The sequence below is a fragment of the Rhea pennata genome, chromosome 9 (assembly GCF_028389875.1).
Source record: "Rhea pennata isolate bPtePen1 chromosome 9, bPtePen1.pri, whole genome shotgun sequence".
NCBI lineage: Eukaryota > Metazoa > Chordata > Aves > Rheiformes > Rheidae > Rhea > Rhea pennata.
Window position 1 is genome coordinate 11,924,423 of NC_084671.1, and position 14,832 is coordinate 11,939,254.

Genomic DNA, 14,832 nt, shown 5'->3' on the forward strand with positions numbered 1-14,832 from the left:
GGGGCGGCGGGGCCTCGAGGGCCGCCAAAGCGTTCAGGCAGCGCGGCGGCAGCCCACCCCCCCCCCCCACAAGGGGCACGGGGGGGCCCTCACGGCCCGCCCCCCCCCCTGCTCCTCCTGTGGGCCTCGCTCCCCCCGGCGCCTCGCTCCCCCTCGGGCACCCCAACACCCTCCCCCGGCGCCTCGGTTCCTTCGTGTTTCTACCAAATCAGAAAAAAAAAAAAACAAAAAACCATTTTTTTCCTCAAGGAAACCTAATAGGTTCCCGCAATGAAAGTTACGGGAGCTTTACCACAGCGCGGGAGGGGGTCGGCCCCACTCTCCTCTCAGAAAACTATCATTTACCCCCAGGCTTCCCCACTAGCGATAGGCGAGCAGCCCACCTGTGTGCCGACCAATTTTCTTGATCTTCAGTACTGCCGCGTACCGGGGTTAGCTCCATTCCCACCCAGGAATACATTTTAATTAAGGGAATTGTCAGTTAAACTACGCATAATGTTATTTTAAGGATTACACCGTGGTAAAGGAAAAACAGACTGAAGCAAGGTCCAATTCAGATATTAAATGTCTTTATTCTTTACTGCAAGCACTTAAGATAACAGTGCCCTTAAATTATTAAGCCAAATAAATTTGTAAATCCATCTGCTGCACTTCCACATGAACAGCTACTAAAAAAATAAAAAACTTGGGAAAATGTATTCCCACTTACACCTCTCTAAATCCAGGAATTTCATCGGTTTCAACAAAAGTCTCACTGCAAGGGTAAACTGGCAGGATTTATCTATAAATTACCTGTAAATAAATCCATTGGATTTGTAGCACTGAGATAGGTTTAAGTGTAAATCTGTACTCTGCATTTCCTCATTCTAGGTGGCAAAGGCCAAATATTGCAAGAAAAAAAAAAGATTCACCTGATCATAGTGCCAGCTCCTGTGAGACTCGCCTAAACAAGGACTCGATCAGGGAAGAATATCACCGTGCGGTGACTGCTGCACCCCAGACACCCACAGGAGATGAGGGGGTGAAGGTACTCTCCTGAGATAGAAGAACCTTCAGAAGGCCAGCCAGGCCCAAACAAGACCCAGCAACTTGTGCTAAAAAGAAAACACAGCCTGTTGTATGTTGCATTAAAATAATCACAAAAAGGCATTCCTAGCATTGTGTTAATAGTCTCCATCAGCCAAGGATCTATATATAATTAATTGTGTTTGACCCTGCTTGAGCAGGGGCTTGGACCAGGCAATCTCCAGAGGTCCCTTCCAGCCTCTACTATTCTGTGTGTTGTCCCACAGGCTAACAGTAGCCATTTGGAGCTACTTAGGTAGATGATTCTTCACACATATATATGTATTTACTTATGAAGCAGCCACATCTCAGTGAGAGGAACACAGTGGGCCTCCTCCACATGGTTGCGGAGAGGTCCGTGCTTATACAGGCCTCTCTCATCACCTTACCTAACATCAACCATACAGCAGTCCACGTCTGTCACCTCCCAGCCCAGGCAGCCCATCGGTCAGTCCATGAATGCCAAGACAAGCCAGACAGATGCATCCTGCTCTCAAAACCACACTCCCACTGCCACTGGTATCAGTATCTTCTGTATTATTCTTGCAACCCAAGACAGGCTATTTTTGCAGTTCTTTGCATTACACAGTAAAGTTCAAGCCTATTCAGCCTGTGTGTCAGTCCAAGGCCTCATACTTAGTCCCACTGCAGTCCCCATGCCACCAAGTTTTCCTGATCAGAGAGTGGGAGAAAAACTTCAAAACAGCAATAAAACAGGAAAATATGGCAGCAGAGTCTGCTTGCCAGGGAGAACAGCCTGAAAGGCCTCTCTCAGCAGGGAATTTTGCTCAGAATTCAAAAGCATTCCTCTTTCTGCAGGCAGATTGCAGCATTCAACATCCCAAATCCGCATGTCATCATGCCCAGCCAAAAGATAATGTTCCCAAAGGGCTTCTCAAAAGCCCATTTCCCATTGGCAGCTCCAGGCACCCCATGGGCAGCGAGACGCAGCCCCCATGAAGCTCTGCTGCTGCAGCGCTGCGAGCAGAGGAGGGCTGGCTAGCATAGACGCTAGAGGCTTTTGGTAGCTACAGAAGGCCCTGGCGAATTAAGGCAACCAGCTGCTCCCAAGAGGAGAGGGCACGTAGGCACGTGCCAGCTTTTCCTCCCACAGCTCCAATTCAGCCAGGTAGATCCAGGACACGACCCATACTGGGTCCGCAGCAGCTCTAGGTCCCTATGCCTCCAGCAGCTTGTCCATAGTTTCCATTGGGCGATAGGCTGGTCAGAGCCACTTCTTCCTCAAGGTCCTGCATGTCATCTGCAAAGAGCAGAGAGAGGCCAAGGTCAGCAGAGAGCTCAGCTGTGAAACCCTTCTTCTCATGCAAATTGCAACTTAAAATAACATAAAAATAGAGCATGCAGTCAAAGCAATTGGTAGAACCTAAGAGTGGCTGATTTTTCCGTAATTGATTCCCATTTGATTTTACAAACTAGAGGCTGCTCCAGCAAACAGGTGATTTGAGAGCAAAAGAGCACCTGGTCCCAGTCCTGCAGACAGCTCCATGGGCTGCTGCAACCTCAGCAATTTTAAAGCATGCTGTATGGGTATAAGACTTCATCTGCCTGACATTGACTGCAAGATTAGGCACTCACATTTTTGACCCACTGTCTTCCTCTAGAGGAAGTGTCTCAAAGCTGCACAAATTGGGCATTTCAGTCACTTTCTCAGATCCTTGTGTTTATAACAGGAGAATCTCCCCTCTCGCATGCCCCATAGAGCAGTTTGGACCTCTTCTCCTGCTCACACATTATAGCCTCCTGGAATGGGCTCTCTGCAGAAAAAGGAAATTGTTGCTGGAAGAGGTGAGCAGAAGTGCCAATGGTACAGCAAACACTAAGCATGTGGCTCTCAAAACAGAAGGCTGTACGATCCCTGAACAATTTCCTTTCAAGTCAGGGAGCCCAAGGCTGACTGCCCTCTTGTTCCTCCCACTGGCCTCACAGCACATGTTTTGGGAATGCTGCTGCCAGCTTCATTTGCAGAAAACTTCACGAAGATCAAGATGATGGTTCCAATTCAGAAATTCTGCTGCCAGGAACTTTCACAAAACGCAGTGTAGTTCAGCAGCGCTCCCCAGGGTGTAGCAACACACTGGACTCAGCATGTTTTGATTCTGCCAAGTGAAAGATCTGAAGGAGGCTGACAAACAACCAAGAGAGTCCTACACAATGCACACTTCTCAAGAGGGGACGTGTCACTCACTACAGCTGAAAAATGCATCTGGAAACAGAGGGGCAAGAGAAAAAGAAACATAAAAACCCACACTGCCAGAGGCAGCATGAGAGCAGAGGGCTGCAGAGCAGTGCCTGCTCACTCCAGGGCACCCAGCTGGCTGGGGTAAGCCCTGAGCACAGAACCCCTTGAAGGCATTTGCTCTGCACCAGGGCCAAGTGCTGGCACTATTGGAGAGGGTGTAAACAGCAGCAGCTGTTCAGGTGTGCGCCTGCTAATCCATGGCATCGCTGGTGCTGAGCACTGCTATTTCAGCTCCGCGTGCAGGTGCTTACAGAGACTCTGGGCAAGTCAGAAAGCAGGGAGATGGCACCACAGCAGCCAGGCACGTGCTGGTTGTCTCCAGGCTCTGGCCAAAGCAGCTGTGGAGCTGGAAATAGCTTAAGGAGGCCACCAACAACGGGTGTAGGCATCGGGACCAGCAGGGAGTCAGGGAGGAACCTCCGGCAGTCACGCTGGAAGTACAAAGCCTTCAAGGGAGCTGCACGTACCTTCATGAACATTTGCAGGTTCTGCTACATGGCCTTTTCTCCTGCAGCCATGATAAATGCATTGCAGGAAGGAAGGGAGTCTCCACCTCTCGCTTTCTTTCCGCTCTTTGGGATTAACCAGAGAAGAGGAATTCAGTTGTTGGGTCAACGTCTCTCAGTGCTGCTCCCCCAACTCCCCGCTGTTGATGTACAACTCGTTCCCTCCGCACTCCCAACTCTTTTTGTAGTGAAACCTGGGCTGCTCCACAGAACCCTCCCATCAAAGCACAGAGCAGCTCCTGGAAATGCTCATTTCAGGCTGCCAAGCCTGAAATTTGCCCTTAGTGTCAACCTCCCTCTCCTTGCCGCATTACTGCCAAAGCCTTCCTGAATACTCTTTTCCCACAAAACAGCCAGGGTTCAAACAGGAGCTGGTTTGAAAGCAGCAGCCACCAGCAGCCCAGAGAGAGCAAGCAACCTGGCAGTTTACCCAGTGCACGTGGCAACACGGAGGACTGACACATTCAGGGCATCCCTGCAGGAGGAAGTTTTACTATTGCATTATCACGCGGCTTCTGCATGTCAACCTATTTACCGCTCCCCTCTTCATTAAGCAGTTCCCCCTCTCAGGGAGACCTGCTGGAAACACAGAGACTCGTAGCACATTAAAAATTAAAGCTACAACTTCTTGCAAAATGCAGAGGGTATGCAGCCTCCATCTATGTAGAGTATTTATTCTGGAGGACAACAAAGGTCACAGCAAGTTACTACAAGCTTTCAAGCCACTGTAGTAAACACTACAGCAGCTTATTTTCTATGGTTTCAAACAGCAGCAGCTCAGCATCCCCATTGCAATATTGCACAGCCTTTCACCTCCTCATCAGGTTTTATCTCCCAGTAACAAACGATAAACTGCTTCAGCGTCCTTCATCTTATCAAACCATTGCAACACTAAATGGCCCACAGTAGCAATGTTTCCTGTCAGTCAACAAACCAGCCTTCCACGCGTAAGCACGTCCCCTCCTCTCAGCCTGCCGTGGGACCCTGGACAAACCGCTGGCCTGACGGGATACCCCACAGCCCTCTTCGACTGGAGAGGTCCACAAACCCCACAGCGGTTCCTGTCCCAGCTCCACTACGCAAATAACAGCATCTGGGAGCTTCCCAGCAAAGGAGCTGCAGCCCCAGTGACTGGCACTGGCAGAGCTGAGCAGGGAGGTAGGTGGAAGAGGAAGGGACTTTAGGGATGGTCTGAAATATGAGTGTATGTACACAGCGCCTTACAGGTTATACCAGTGTAAACAAATGCAGATACTCTGTATACATCCCAACATCTTTATCCAAATACAAGCACTTTTTTTTCCCAGCTTAGCACTTCAAAATCAAGAAGGGGAAAAAAGAGAGACTCAGTCCTGACTGAGGATATCTTCACGGTGGCATCACTAGGAGAGCAGCTGCTTGCTTCCCAGGGTGCTCTGCATTCCCAAGCAGCCCTGGCCCCTCTCTCACACAATTTTTCTGCACACTATGGTGAAGTTATTATTCACCTTGCGCCTCACTTGCAGGACAAAGGAGATCAGACTGTGGCTTGCAAGGCGACTGTGCACTGTCATGGTAGCAGTGTGGTGCTGCAGGGTCGTGCTGGGACTGCAGGGCCCGGGCAGCCCACGCCAGCTCTGTCCTGCAAAGAACCTGGGATCTGTCCTCTCCCATGCACCATCAGCCCTGGGCTCTCCAGCTCTCCAAAGGCATAGCTATGCCTGGATCTCTTTGGCCACATGGAGACTTCGGTTTGATGGGCTACGGGGGCATGAAAGTAGCCATCCTTGCCTAAGGTCTAACGCCAAAGCTGACGAGGGTCCTCATTACACATGCAGGTCACAGGACGCTTAACATGACTAAGAGCAACAGGCAGAGCATCAGAGGTGAATTAAAGCAACACACTGAGTCCTCCTACCCACAACGCTTATAAAGTACACACAAGCAGGCTGGCTGCAACACCTGCTCAAACTCTTTGTGGTCTTTCTCCACTGCTAGCTGCCATGCTATTTCCCAGACCAAGCGACAGCAGAAGGTAGCACCACACCTTCACAGAGAGACGGCATGGGTCCTGGCACTCTCAAAGCTCCTTGACGTCCAGCTCCAGGATTCTGCCCTGAGCTAATTTCAATGGCATAGGTGAGCTCCTGCCCACCAGGCAGGGAAAGCCAACCATCCCCATGTCCCTGGGATCCCAGAGGACCCTGTCAGTGCAGAGCTGAGGACAACTGCTGGGAACCCTCAGGAGCAAGGCAGAGAGCAGGCAGAACTCCCGAGTCCTTGGAGATGAAGGGGAGCAAGGGAAAAAGGAGAAAAAAATAAATGAAGGAAGAAGAAAGGGAAACACCCCAAGACAAGTAGTGCCAAAAACCATGTGAGCCCAGGCTGCTCTCTGTGGGTGCTTCGGGGGCAGAGACACAGACATGACTCCACTTCTACTGTTCTTACTTATTATGTTACGTCAGCACAAGCTCCCCTGGGGCCTGCCTGCACCCTACGGCAGGGGCTGCACCCCAATACCTTGTCCCAAGAACATGTGTCCACAAACAAGGAGGGCCACCACGTCACACTGGTCACCTCTGCTACCAAGAGCTGCCCTAGTGCTTTTCAACATGCCACCCGGCTGCTAGAGTTAGGAATCCCACCAGGAAGGGGCAGGTCCTGTTGGGAAAGACCAGATCCCACCAGCATGGGGCAAATCCCACTGTATCAAAGAAAATCCCATTGGGAAAGGCCAGATCCCACCGGGATGGGGCAAATTCTGCGTGGAAAGGCCGGCTCCCATCAGCGCGGGACAGACCCCGATGGGAAGGGCCTCACGCGTCCACGACCCCAGCGAGAACAGTGTGTGTGGGGGGGGGTGCCGCGATCCTGGCCAAGCGCTCCCCGGGCCGCCCCCGCCCCCGGTACCTGCTGGGTGCTGCAGGGCGGCCCGCAGGGCGCGGCAGGCGGCGGCGCGGCAGTCGCGCAGGGCGGCGGCGCTCCCGGGGCTGTAGCGAGCCGCCTGCACGGTGCCCGGCGCCGGGAAGTGCCGCCGCAGCGTCTCGTCCAGCACCGCCGCGTCCTCGCCGTCGCCGTCGGGCAGGAGGACGCCGACGACGGCGGGCGGCGGCGCCGGGGGCAGGCGGCCGCGCACGTCGCGCACCACCTCCCGCAGGCGCGTCCGCGCCGCGCTGCCCCGCGCCGCCCCGCCGCGGCACAGCACCAGCAGCAGCCGCGCTGCCAGCGCCCGCCGGCGGCGGCAGCGGCGGTGCCGGGGCGGCGGCGGCGGCGGCGGCAGCGGCCGGGGGCACCCGGGCTCCGGTGGCTGCGCCGGCGCCTCGTCGCCCAGGAGGTCGCGGGCGAAGCCGGCCAGCGTGGCCGCCGCCGGGGCGCCCTCCGCCACCTCGGCCACCAGCAGCACGGCCCGCCGCCCGCCCGCCCGCTCCACCAGCGCCCGCAGCGCCCGCAGCTCCTCCGCCACCGCCATGCCCCGCCGCCGCGCACCCTGCCCGGCACCGGCACCGGAGCCGGCCCCGGCCCCGGCCCCGGGCCCCGCCCCCCGCCCCGCCCTCCGGCACTCCGCCCCGCCCCCGGACCCGGCACCGGGCCCCGCCCCCGGCACTCCGCCCCGCCCCCGGCACGCCGCTCCGCGCCCGGACCCGGCATCGGGCCCCGCCCCCGGCACTCCGCCCCGCCCCCTGCCCCGCCCCCGGCGCACCATTCCCGAGCCGCTGCCCCCGCCGCCCGCCCCGGCCCCGCACCGCGCACACAAGGGCCGTGGCAGCGCTGCAGGACCGAGGTGCAGCGCCCTCCGCCCGCCCGCAGCCCCACGACCTCCCCTCTGCAAACACCCCGTCCAACCGTCTGTCCGCCCCAGGGGCAAAGCACGATCCCGAGAGGCAGCCGCGCTCGGCAGTGACACGCGCCTGTCCCAGGGAAGCGCAAACTGTCTGCGGGTGAAAGTGCAGAGCTATAATCAGGGCTCCAGTGCTGGCACAGATTACACAGCCCGAGCCCGGAGACATGCCCATATCCCCTGAGCAGGCCCTGCCTGCTGACAGCAAATGAAAGCCGCAAGAGAGCGATGGACGGGGAGCCTGGCCTGGCACTTGCACCGTGCAGCACGCACATCGGATGAACTAGGAAGCCCTGATCCAAAGCATGTGTGACAAATGCTTTCACTATTCCTTATATCCACCTACCCGGTAAAGAGCACCAACAGCCTGCAGGGCTCCTCGCCAAGAGGCGGTGCTGGTGCAGGGGCCATGCATGAGCACATCGTGCCGGTTTGCAAGAGGAAAAGAGCCTATATGGCCATGAAAGCCCGATGCAGTCTGCGTCAATTTATAGCTGGGGACCACTTAGGCAGAGTGTATTTGCTCTGGCTGCATGGGTGACGTTGAGGTGAGAGGTTAGGGAGAGTCTCAGTCCAAGAGGAAGTGTGAAAACAGATTCTGCAACTTTTCCTGTGCTGCTTAAAGAGAATTGTACATGGCTTTTTCTGTTGGGAACTGCCAGTACAGGCAGGAATCAAGTTACGGGAAAAACTATAAGACAGTCAGAGGAGGAAATAGACCCATGCCCTGTGAGCCTTAATCAGATATAGGCCCCAAACTTCCCTCACCCCAAACAGGTAACATCTTTTTGTGAGAGCCTGGGGTGGTATAAATGACTCAAAGGTGCCAGCAGCAGGAATCACATCTGCCGGTCTCTCTCTGAGGCTGTCCGGAGCTGGATCATTTCTGTGGGACAGACGGATGAGGCTCTAGAGCGCTTTGGATGAAAGCAGGGCTGAAATCCCAGCACCTGCCCAGACGCCTTCGATCAGTGATTTCCAGTGGGTGCGTCAGAGCACACGTGTGTGGCGAAGGCACTGAGCCGGCTGGCCCGCTCCCTGCCCGTCCCCTCGGTCACCCACAGGGCCGGCCAGGAGACGGCTGCCCTGCAGGCAAGGGACGTGCTGGGAGCCAGGCCCAGCGGCCACGCGCTGGTCCCCAGGCATGACGGAGCTGGGGGAGCTTGCGAAGGTTGCTGCGTGCCACTAATTTTAAGCCAGGCAAAAGTGTGCCCCGGGTATGACAGAGTGAGCAAACATTGCCCCACGCCGTCACTGCTGGGGCCACACTGCCTTGCCCGCAGCTTGCAGAGGGACTTTCTGCCCTGGCGCCTAGTAAAAGTAACTTACTCATTGACAAGCACAGATAACCAAAACTGGGGAAGATAACGCAGGAAGGTTAGGCTCCTCTTCCAAAGATCAGGGTCTACTGTCGCAAGAGCCCGTGCTCCCACACCAGCAAGGCAATCCTGAAAGCAGCTGTCAATGTGCCCGTGCTATGAAGTCAGGAACACTCCAACAGCCAGGTCTGGCCTTTGTGATTGCTAGATTAAGCATTTATAAGGATTTCTTCTCATCTGTTTAGAATCCCTTTTAAGCCCCCTTGGTTTTTGCTTGGAGATTAGCCCCGGGTGCAGTTGTCACCGTCAGCAGAGCCAAGAGCAGCAGGAGGGGCAGGAGTGGGTGCCAGGGTCTCCCCCCTGTGCTAGCAGGACCCCAGGAGCCCACAGCCTCATCGTACTTCCCCTCTGGCACAGAATTTGGGACATGGATCTCACCGAGTTTTGTCCAGAAGCCAGTTGAGAGCGGAAGGTCTCCAGGAAGAGCTCTGTGCTGAGAGCCAGCACCAGAAGAGGCTCTTCCCTGCAGGGAACAAACCAAAGAAAGACTTTCCTTTGACCGGTCTGACCAGGGGAAGCCCAGATTTGTTAAAGCTGCCTCTAAGGAAGCAGGATGTTCCCTGCAAAGAGGCAAAACAAGATCCACAGCGCATTCAAATTCCATGTGAGCCAGCGGAATAGCCGGCCCTGCCAGAGCAGCCTGTGGTGTGACAGTGACAGTCACAACCTACTGGCCATGCAAAGGCTGTTTGCACCGCAGGTCTCTCTTTTCAGCTGGCACCATGCCAATGACTTGCATCTAAACTCCAAGGTGCTTTGGGAAATGGGCTTTCAAGTAAGAGACTACAAAGTTTATAAAGATGATTACTGCAGAAGAAGAGAATGCACAGAAAAAATAAAATGCTCTTCCTAACTCAGCTCAGGACAAGCATCACTGGCGGTTTCTCCTCAGCAGCTCCACGGTTTAAACTGCCATCATGACTGCATTTAAAAACTAGCATTTGGGAATGGATGAAACTGTTCTTTGATGGCAATTTGCAGCTCCACTGCAATTCTATAGTTAATTTTGGGTGCGTATGTTCCGCTGCCGGTTGACGCTGGTTGGAAAGGTGAGTGTAACCCACAATACCCAGACAACCCTGTTTACGTTTCTTTACTCATTAACAGGGGTAAGACCTAATAGCAAATACAGCTTTATCTTCCCCTGTGTTAAAGAGATACAGCTCAAACAGCTAAAACCAGTCATCGGCTCAGCAGTATTTGTAGTCATCAAGGTGGTTTCAGAGCTCTGGCAGGCATCCGAGCAAACACACAGGCGTATTTACAAGGCCTGAACACTCCTCCCTTTGCCATCAAACAACAATCTGACACATTTATAAAAAAAATTACCCTAAAGGTGGGTGATCACATCTCTTACACATGCCTGTGCCTGTTCAGAGCAAACCCAATGTCTGTTCATTCTGGACTTCCACGGGGAAAGAAAGGATGCTCAAATAAATTCATAATTACATTAGCAGCACCTTGAAGACTAAAGACCCATTTGATTAGATCGCTGAGGAGAAGCATTTGCTAGGATGAGCCTCTCATCTAACGAGAGCAGAGAGACAGGGCAGGAGAAAGGATTCTCACGCCAGGTTTTGTGATAGGACCTGGGGCACACGGAGGCTAAGCAAGAAAGACAGAGTTGGGGGGCTGCAGCAGGCTCTGAGCCGCTGCGGCTGCGTCCCAGTCCAGCTCCTCAAACTCCCCTTCAGCAGCCCTGGTGCTCGCGGGGGCACGGGGAAAAGCCTCAGGCCAGCTAGCGGGGGGAGCTGGCTGCTGGCAAGCAGAGCCGTACCGAACCACTGCGCGAGTGTTCTTCTGCAGGCCCGCTCCCCAAACCTGCATCCCTTACTGCTGCCGAAAAACACGTCGCCATTAAGAGGTGCCGGGGAGCAGCTGTTGTAGCTGTGCAGTGCTAGCAGGAGCGTGGGGACGGGCACTGGCTGAGCTCGAGGTTTGTGGAGACCTCCTGGGTGGAGGGTGGGGGGACAGAGGGCTGCAGAGGACGCAGAGATGCAATTGCAAGTGAAGAAAATACCTCAGCCCTCTCTTATCCCTGAACCTACACGGTTCCACTGACCCCTTTCTTGTCTCTGTCCCCTGTTCATTCCCCCACTGCTCCTCCCATCTCCTCTACCAACCTTCCCCAAAACCCTGTTCAACCTTTCTAGCCCCCAGACCCCTGCCTGATTTTTCACCCACTGAAGCTTGAAGTGGATCAAACCAGACTGGGGTCTGTCCTGTGACAGCTTCAGTCACAACTACATCCAGACTAGATCAACATTTTGTTATGTCCCAGCTCCCTGCTCCCCAAGCCCAGCCGCCGCCAGGGCCTGCTGAGGCAGCCCCGCTCCAGGGCGCCCGTCGGTCCCCTTGCAGTCTGCACCAGCTCAGCCCTGGCCTGGGTCCACCCAGGTCATCACACCTCTGCGTAATCCACTCAGGACCTGCCCACAGCAGGTTACACCCCGAAAACAAATAAACCTGGGAAGTCCCCAGCTACCCTAAGGCTCAGGTGCTCTGTATCCACCCTGGGTTCCTGGTGAAGACCCCAGACCTTTCCTGGCCTATCTTCTCCAGTCTCCTGCTGCCTCCTGCTCCTCACACCAGCAAGGAATGCCCAGGGCACCTCTACGAGGCCATGGGTTCCCTTGAGGCACTATCCCTTTGTGGACGGCACAGAGTAGGAAGGGATCTCTGCAGAGGTGGATGGGCACCAGGCACAGGGCCATGTGCAGAGAGCCCTGGGCACCGGAGGAGTGCAGATCATGCAGGAGGGGGGGTGCTGCCACTGTCCACTCGGAGAGCAGTGGAGTCTGCCTCCCAGACTGCTCCACTCTGCTGCTCCTTTGGGAAGATGTTCACTAATTGGCTGGCAATAAATCTGAAATTAGACTTGAGGACTACGTTGTCTCTTTTGGCCTTTTACCAGCTACATCTTAGCATGTGATTATGTGCGTTCAAACAAACCAGTGTGACCCCAGACAACTACACCACCTCCTTTCTACTAACTTTTATTCCAAGTAGGTTTCTGACCCAATGATTTCCCAGCCTCGCTTTGCCACCAGCTAGTGAGTGATTCCAACTCATCACCCATTTCCTTGGTTGGTGACAAAACCCTGTTTTTTTTGCTCAGTGATGAGTGATCCTTGGGCCCTGCACTGACAAGGAAGAAATGGCCAGTGATGGCACTGTCCCTGTGCTCCCAGCTTGGGCAGTCCCTGAAATCCAGTGGTGCCAACTGAAAGGAGGCTGGTAGAAGCTTGTACATCAATACTCTCATCATTTATAGCTGCACCTTCAACTTTTGATATTTCCCTCAAAAACCAAGAGCAACACAGGCCTGATGGTTAAGCCCTGCCAGGTCCTCAGCTGGACCCTCGCCTTTGATTTGACAACAAGTTGCAGGACCTGGGACTCATGGCTACCAGCCTCCAGATATATCCTATATCTGATTAAGGTCTTCACTTCGGGACACAGCCATCTGCTCACAGGACTCCAGCTTGGCTGGGGACCAAGAACCCGAGGGACAGATATTCAGCTGACCCACATCAAGCTCAGCAGGGATACAGGGCACATAGCTTCCTGCTGCTGAGGAAGGAGCCGCTCAGGCTGTGCCTTCAACACCAGCAGTCCAGCCTGTTTCTTACCCTTTGAGAATCCCTCAAAAGTTACCCCAGATCCCATCTGGGGCCACAGCTTGAGAGCACCCACTGCATTGTGCCTCTTCTCCTCAGTCACCTGGGTCATCAAACTCCTCACCCCGATGGCTAGATGAAACTCTGCAGCTGCGTCATCCCCATGCTCTCAGTGCTGGCTATGGTGTTTGCCTCTGCACAATGACCGTGTGCAGGTCAGGTCCTGGCCAGGATTTCAGCCATGCGCTTCAAACCTCCTCCTTCCATCAGAAGCACTTTGCAGTGCAGACTCATCACCCCATGCAGCTGTGGCTGCACACAGCATGAACATGCTGGCACAGGAGAAACTTGAGAGTGCCACATGGGCTGCGTCTGAATTTGCACCGTTAACTGCACCATTGTTTCTGATGTTACAGGAAATAACAGAAACATGAGATTTCACCAAGGTTACATGCTTTAAGGATGTCCAGATCAGGAGTCTTTTGAAGCAAAACTTTCTGCACTGACAAGCGGCCTGAACTATCCACAGGATACAGAAAACGTCTTGTCTCAAGGGAGACTGTTTCTGCATGGCTTGGTACGAAACGATAAGCGTCTTCTCTAAAGGCAGGGATATCTCAAGATATCTGATTACTTTTGGAAAATCTCTTCCACAAGAGAGAAAACAAGTCAAGTGTGTTGTAATTACGCTCATACAACTGTACAAGGTCATTTTTCTCCCCTTCCTTTAAATCAGGCTTTTACTGAGAACCAACACCTCATCCAAGAGGGTTCCAAGTGCCAGAGTCAAGCAAACACCTACAGTGGGGTTATTTTGCTTAGTAAAGTCACAGTATCCTCAAGGATATGGAAAGAACTCATATTTGTATAGTAACCCGAAGGATCCTTTGCCAGAGTAATGTTGGTTCAGAGACCCCATACCACCTTCAAATCTCACTGCTTCCTTATTATATTGCCCACAGTTGTCATTTCTGCAGGAGCGTTATGGTAATTGTTGTTTGGTACTTTAAAGGTTTTATATGTATACACGCAGATAGGCAAATGGGGAATAAACAGGTTTTAATGTCTCTTTTGGAGATAGTTAAGATCTTAACATGGATACAGGACCTGTGAAAAAACAAATTAGAGAAGAAATGCACATAAGCTCCAAATGCAAAAATGTACAACTAATCATGGCCTTGTCATGCCTAGAAATAACTGAAGGGAAATGAATTGAGCTATTAAATGGGACGTTGTTAGACACACAAAAACTACCCACTGCTCCCACACTGCCTCCCATCCAAAGTAACCCATCCCCGATAATTTAATCTGCTGTACATCAACTTGAACCAACTTGTAGGTAAGGTCAATTCCCTGCAAAATCCCCTTAAATGCACAGTTGACTAAATGTTGATTTTTTTGTCTTTTTTTTTTTTTCCCCAGGAGTGAGGAGGACTGACTATCAAAGTACTATTTTACTTGCAGTATCTCTACTGCTGCTTTATTTCCTGTTATAGAAGGGCTTAGCAAAATCAGTCTGCACCCAGGTACGTATCAGGACAGTCTGTCCCTCGCCCCAGCTGATTCTCAGTCCCATGCATGCTGCACATTCAGCCCATGCCACTCAGTCCTTCCTTCTGCAACTGCTACATTGATATCTCCGTTAGACATCTCTCAGATCCTGATCTACAGATTTCAGTGGCGTTTGGGTGAAGATACAGCAAGTTTGGGTGAAAACCCAATGTGTTGAAGGGACATTCACAGGCTGCTCAGGCAGCAAGCACAACAACACAGCATTAATCACAGCAAGATCTTGCATGGCCAAACACCCCTCACTGAGCTACCAGGCACACCCAGAGAGGCTGCCCATGAACTCTTGAGTTGTAGGGCATGCCATGCACACAACCATCCCCAAACCTTTCCAGTGGGGTTGAGGGAAAGGAGAATCCCATGGACCAAGGAAGCAGAACGAGCTTAGAGAGCGTGTCCTTGACCCTTCAACTATCCCAGAGTGGAGGCAGTAGCCTGGGAACGACCAACACACTAAAGGCAAAAAGCAACACAACAGGAAAGGGGCCTTTATCTTGTTTGTAGTGTCCTGGCCAATAAGGGAGACCAGGCAGCAAACTTTGCTCTTCCACCATCCTGTGACTGCAAACAACCCCAGCGAACTACAGGAGCTCTGCACTGATGGGAACTATATACC

The 14,832-nt window shown here is 53.3% G+C and overlaps 1 protein-coding gene across 1 annotated transcript; it reads right to left on the reverse strand.

Annotated features, from left to right (window-relative positions):
* Positions 1–2,186: 2,186 nt before the first annotated feature.
* On the reverse strand, positions 2,187–7,279 carry C9H2orf72 (chromosome 9 C2orf72 homolog). The gene is made up of 3 exons (XM_062583041.1): positions 6,721–7,279; positions 3,793–3,897; positions 2,187–2,326 (listed from the first exon to the last, which is right to left on the reverse strand). Exons 1-3 carry the CDS (start codon positions 7,277–7,279, stop codon positions 2,235–2,237), a joined length of 756 nt encoding a protein of 251 aa, XP_062439025.1. The 3' UTR covers positions 2,187–2,234.
* Between the last annotated feature and the right edge of the window lie 7,553 nt (positions 7,280–14,832).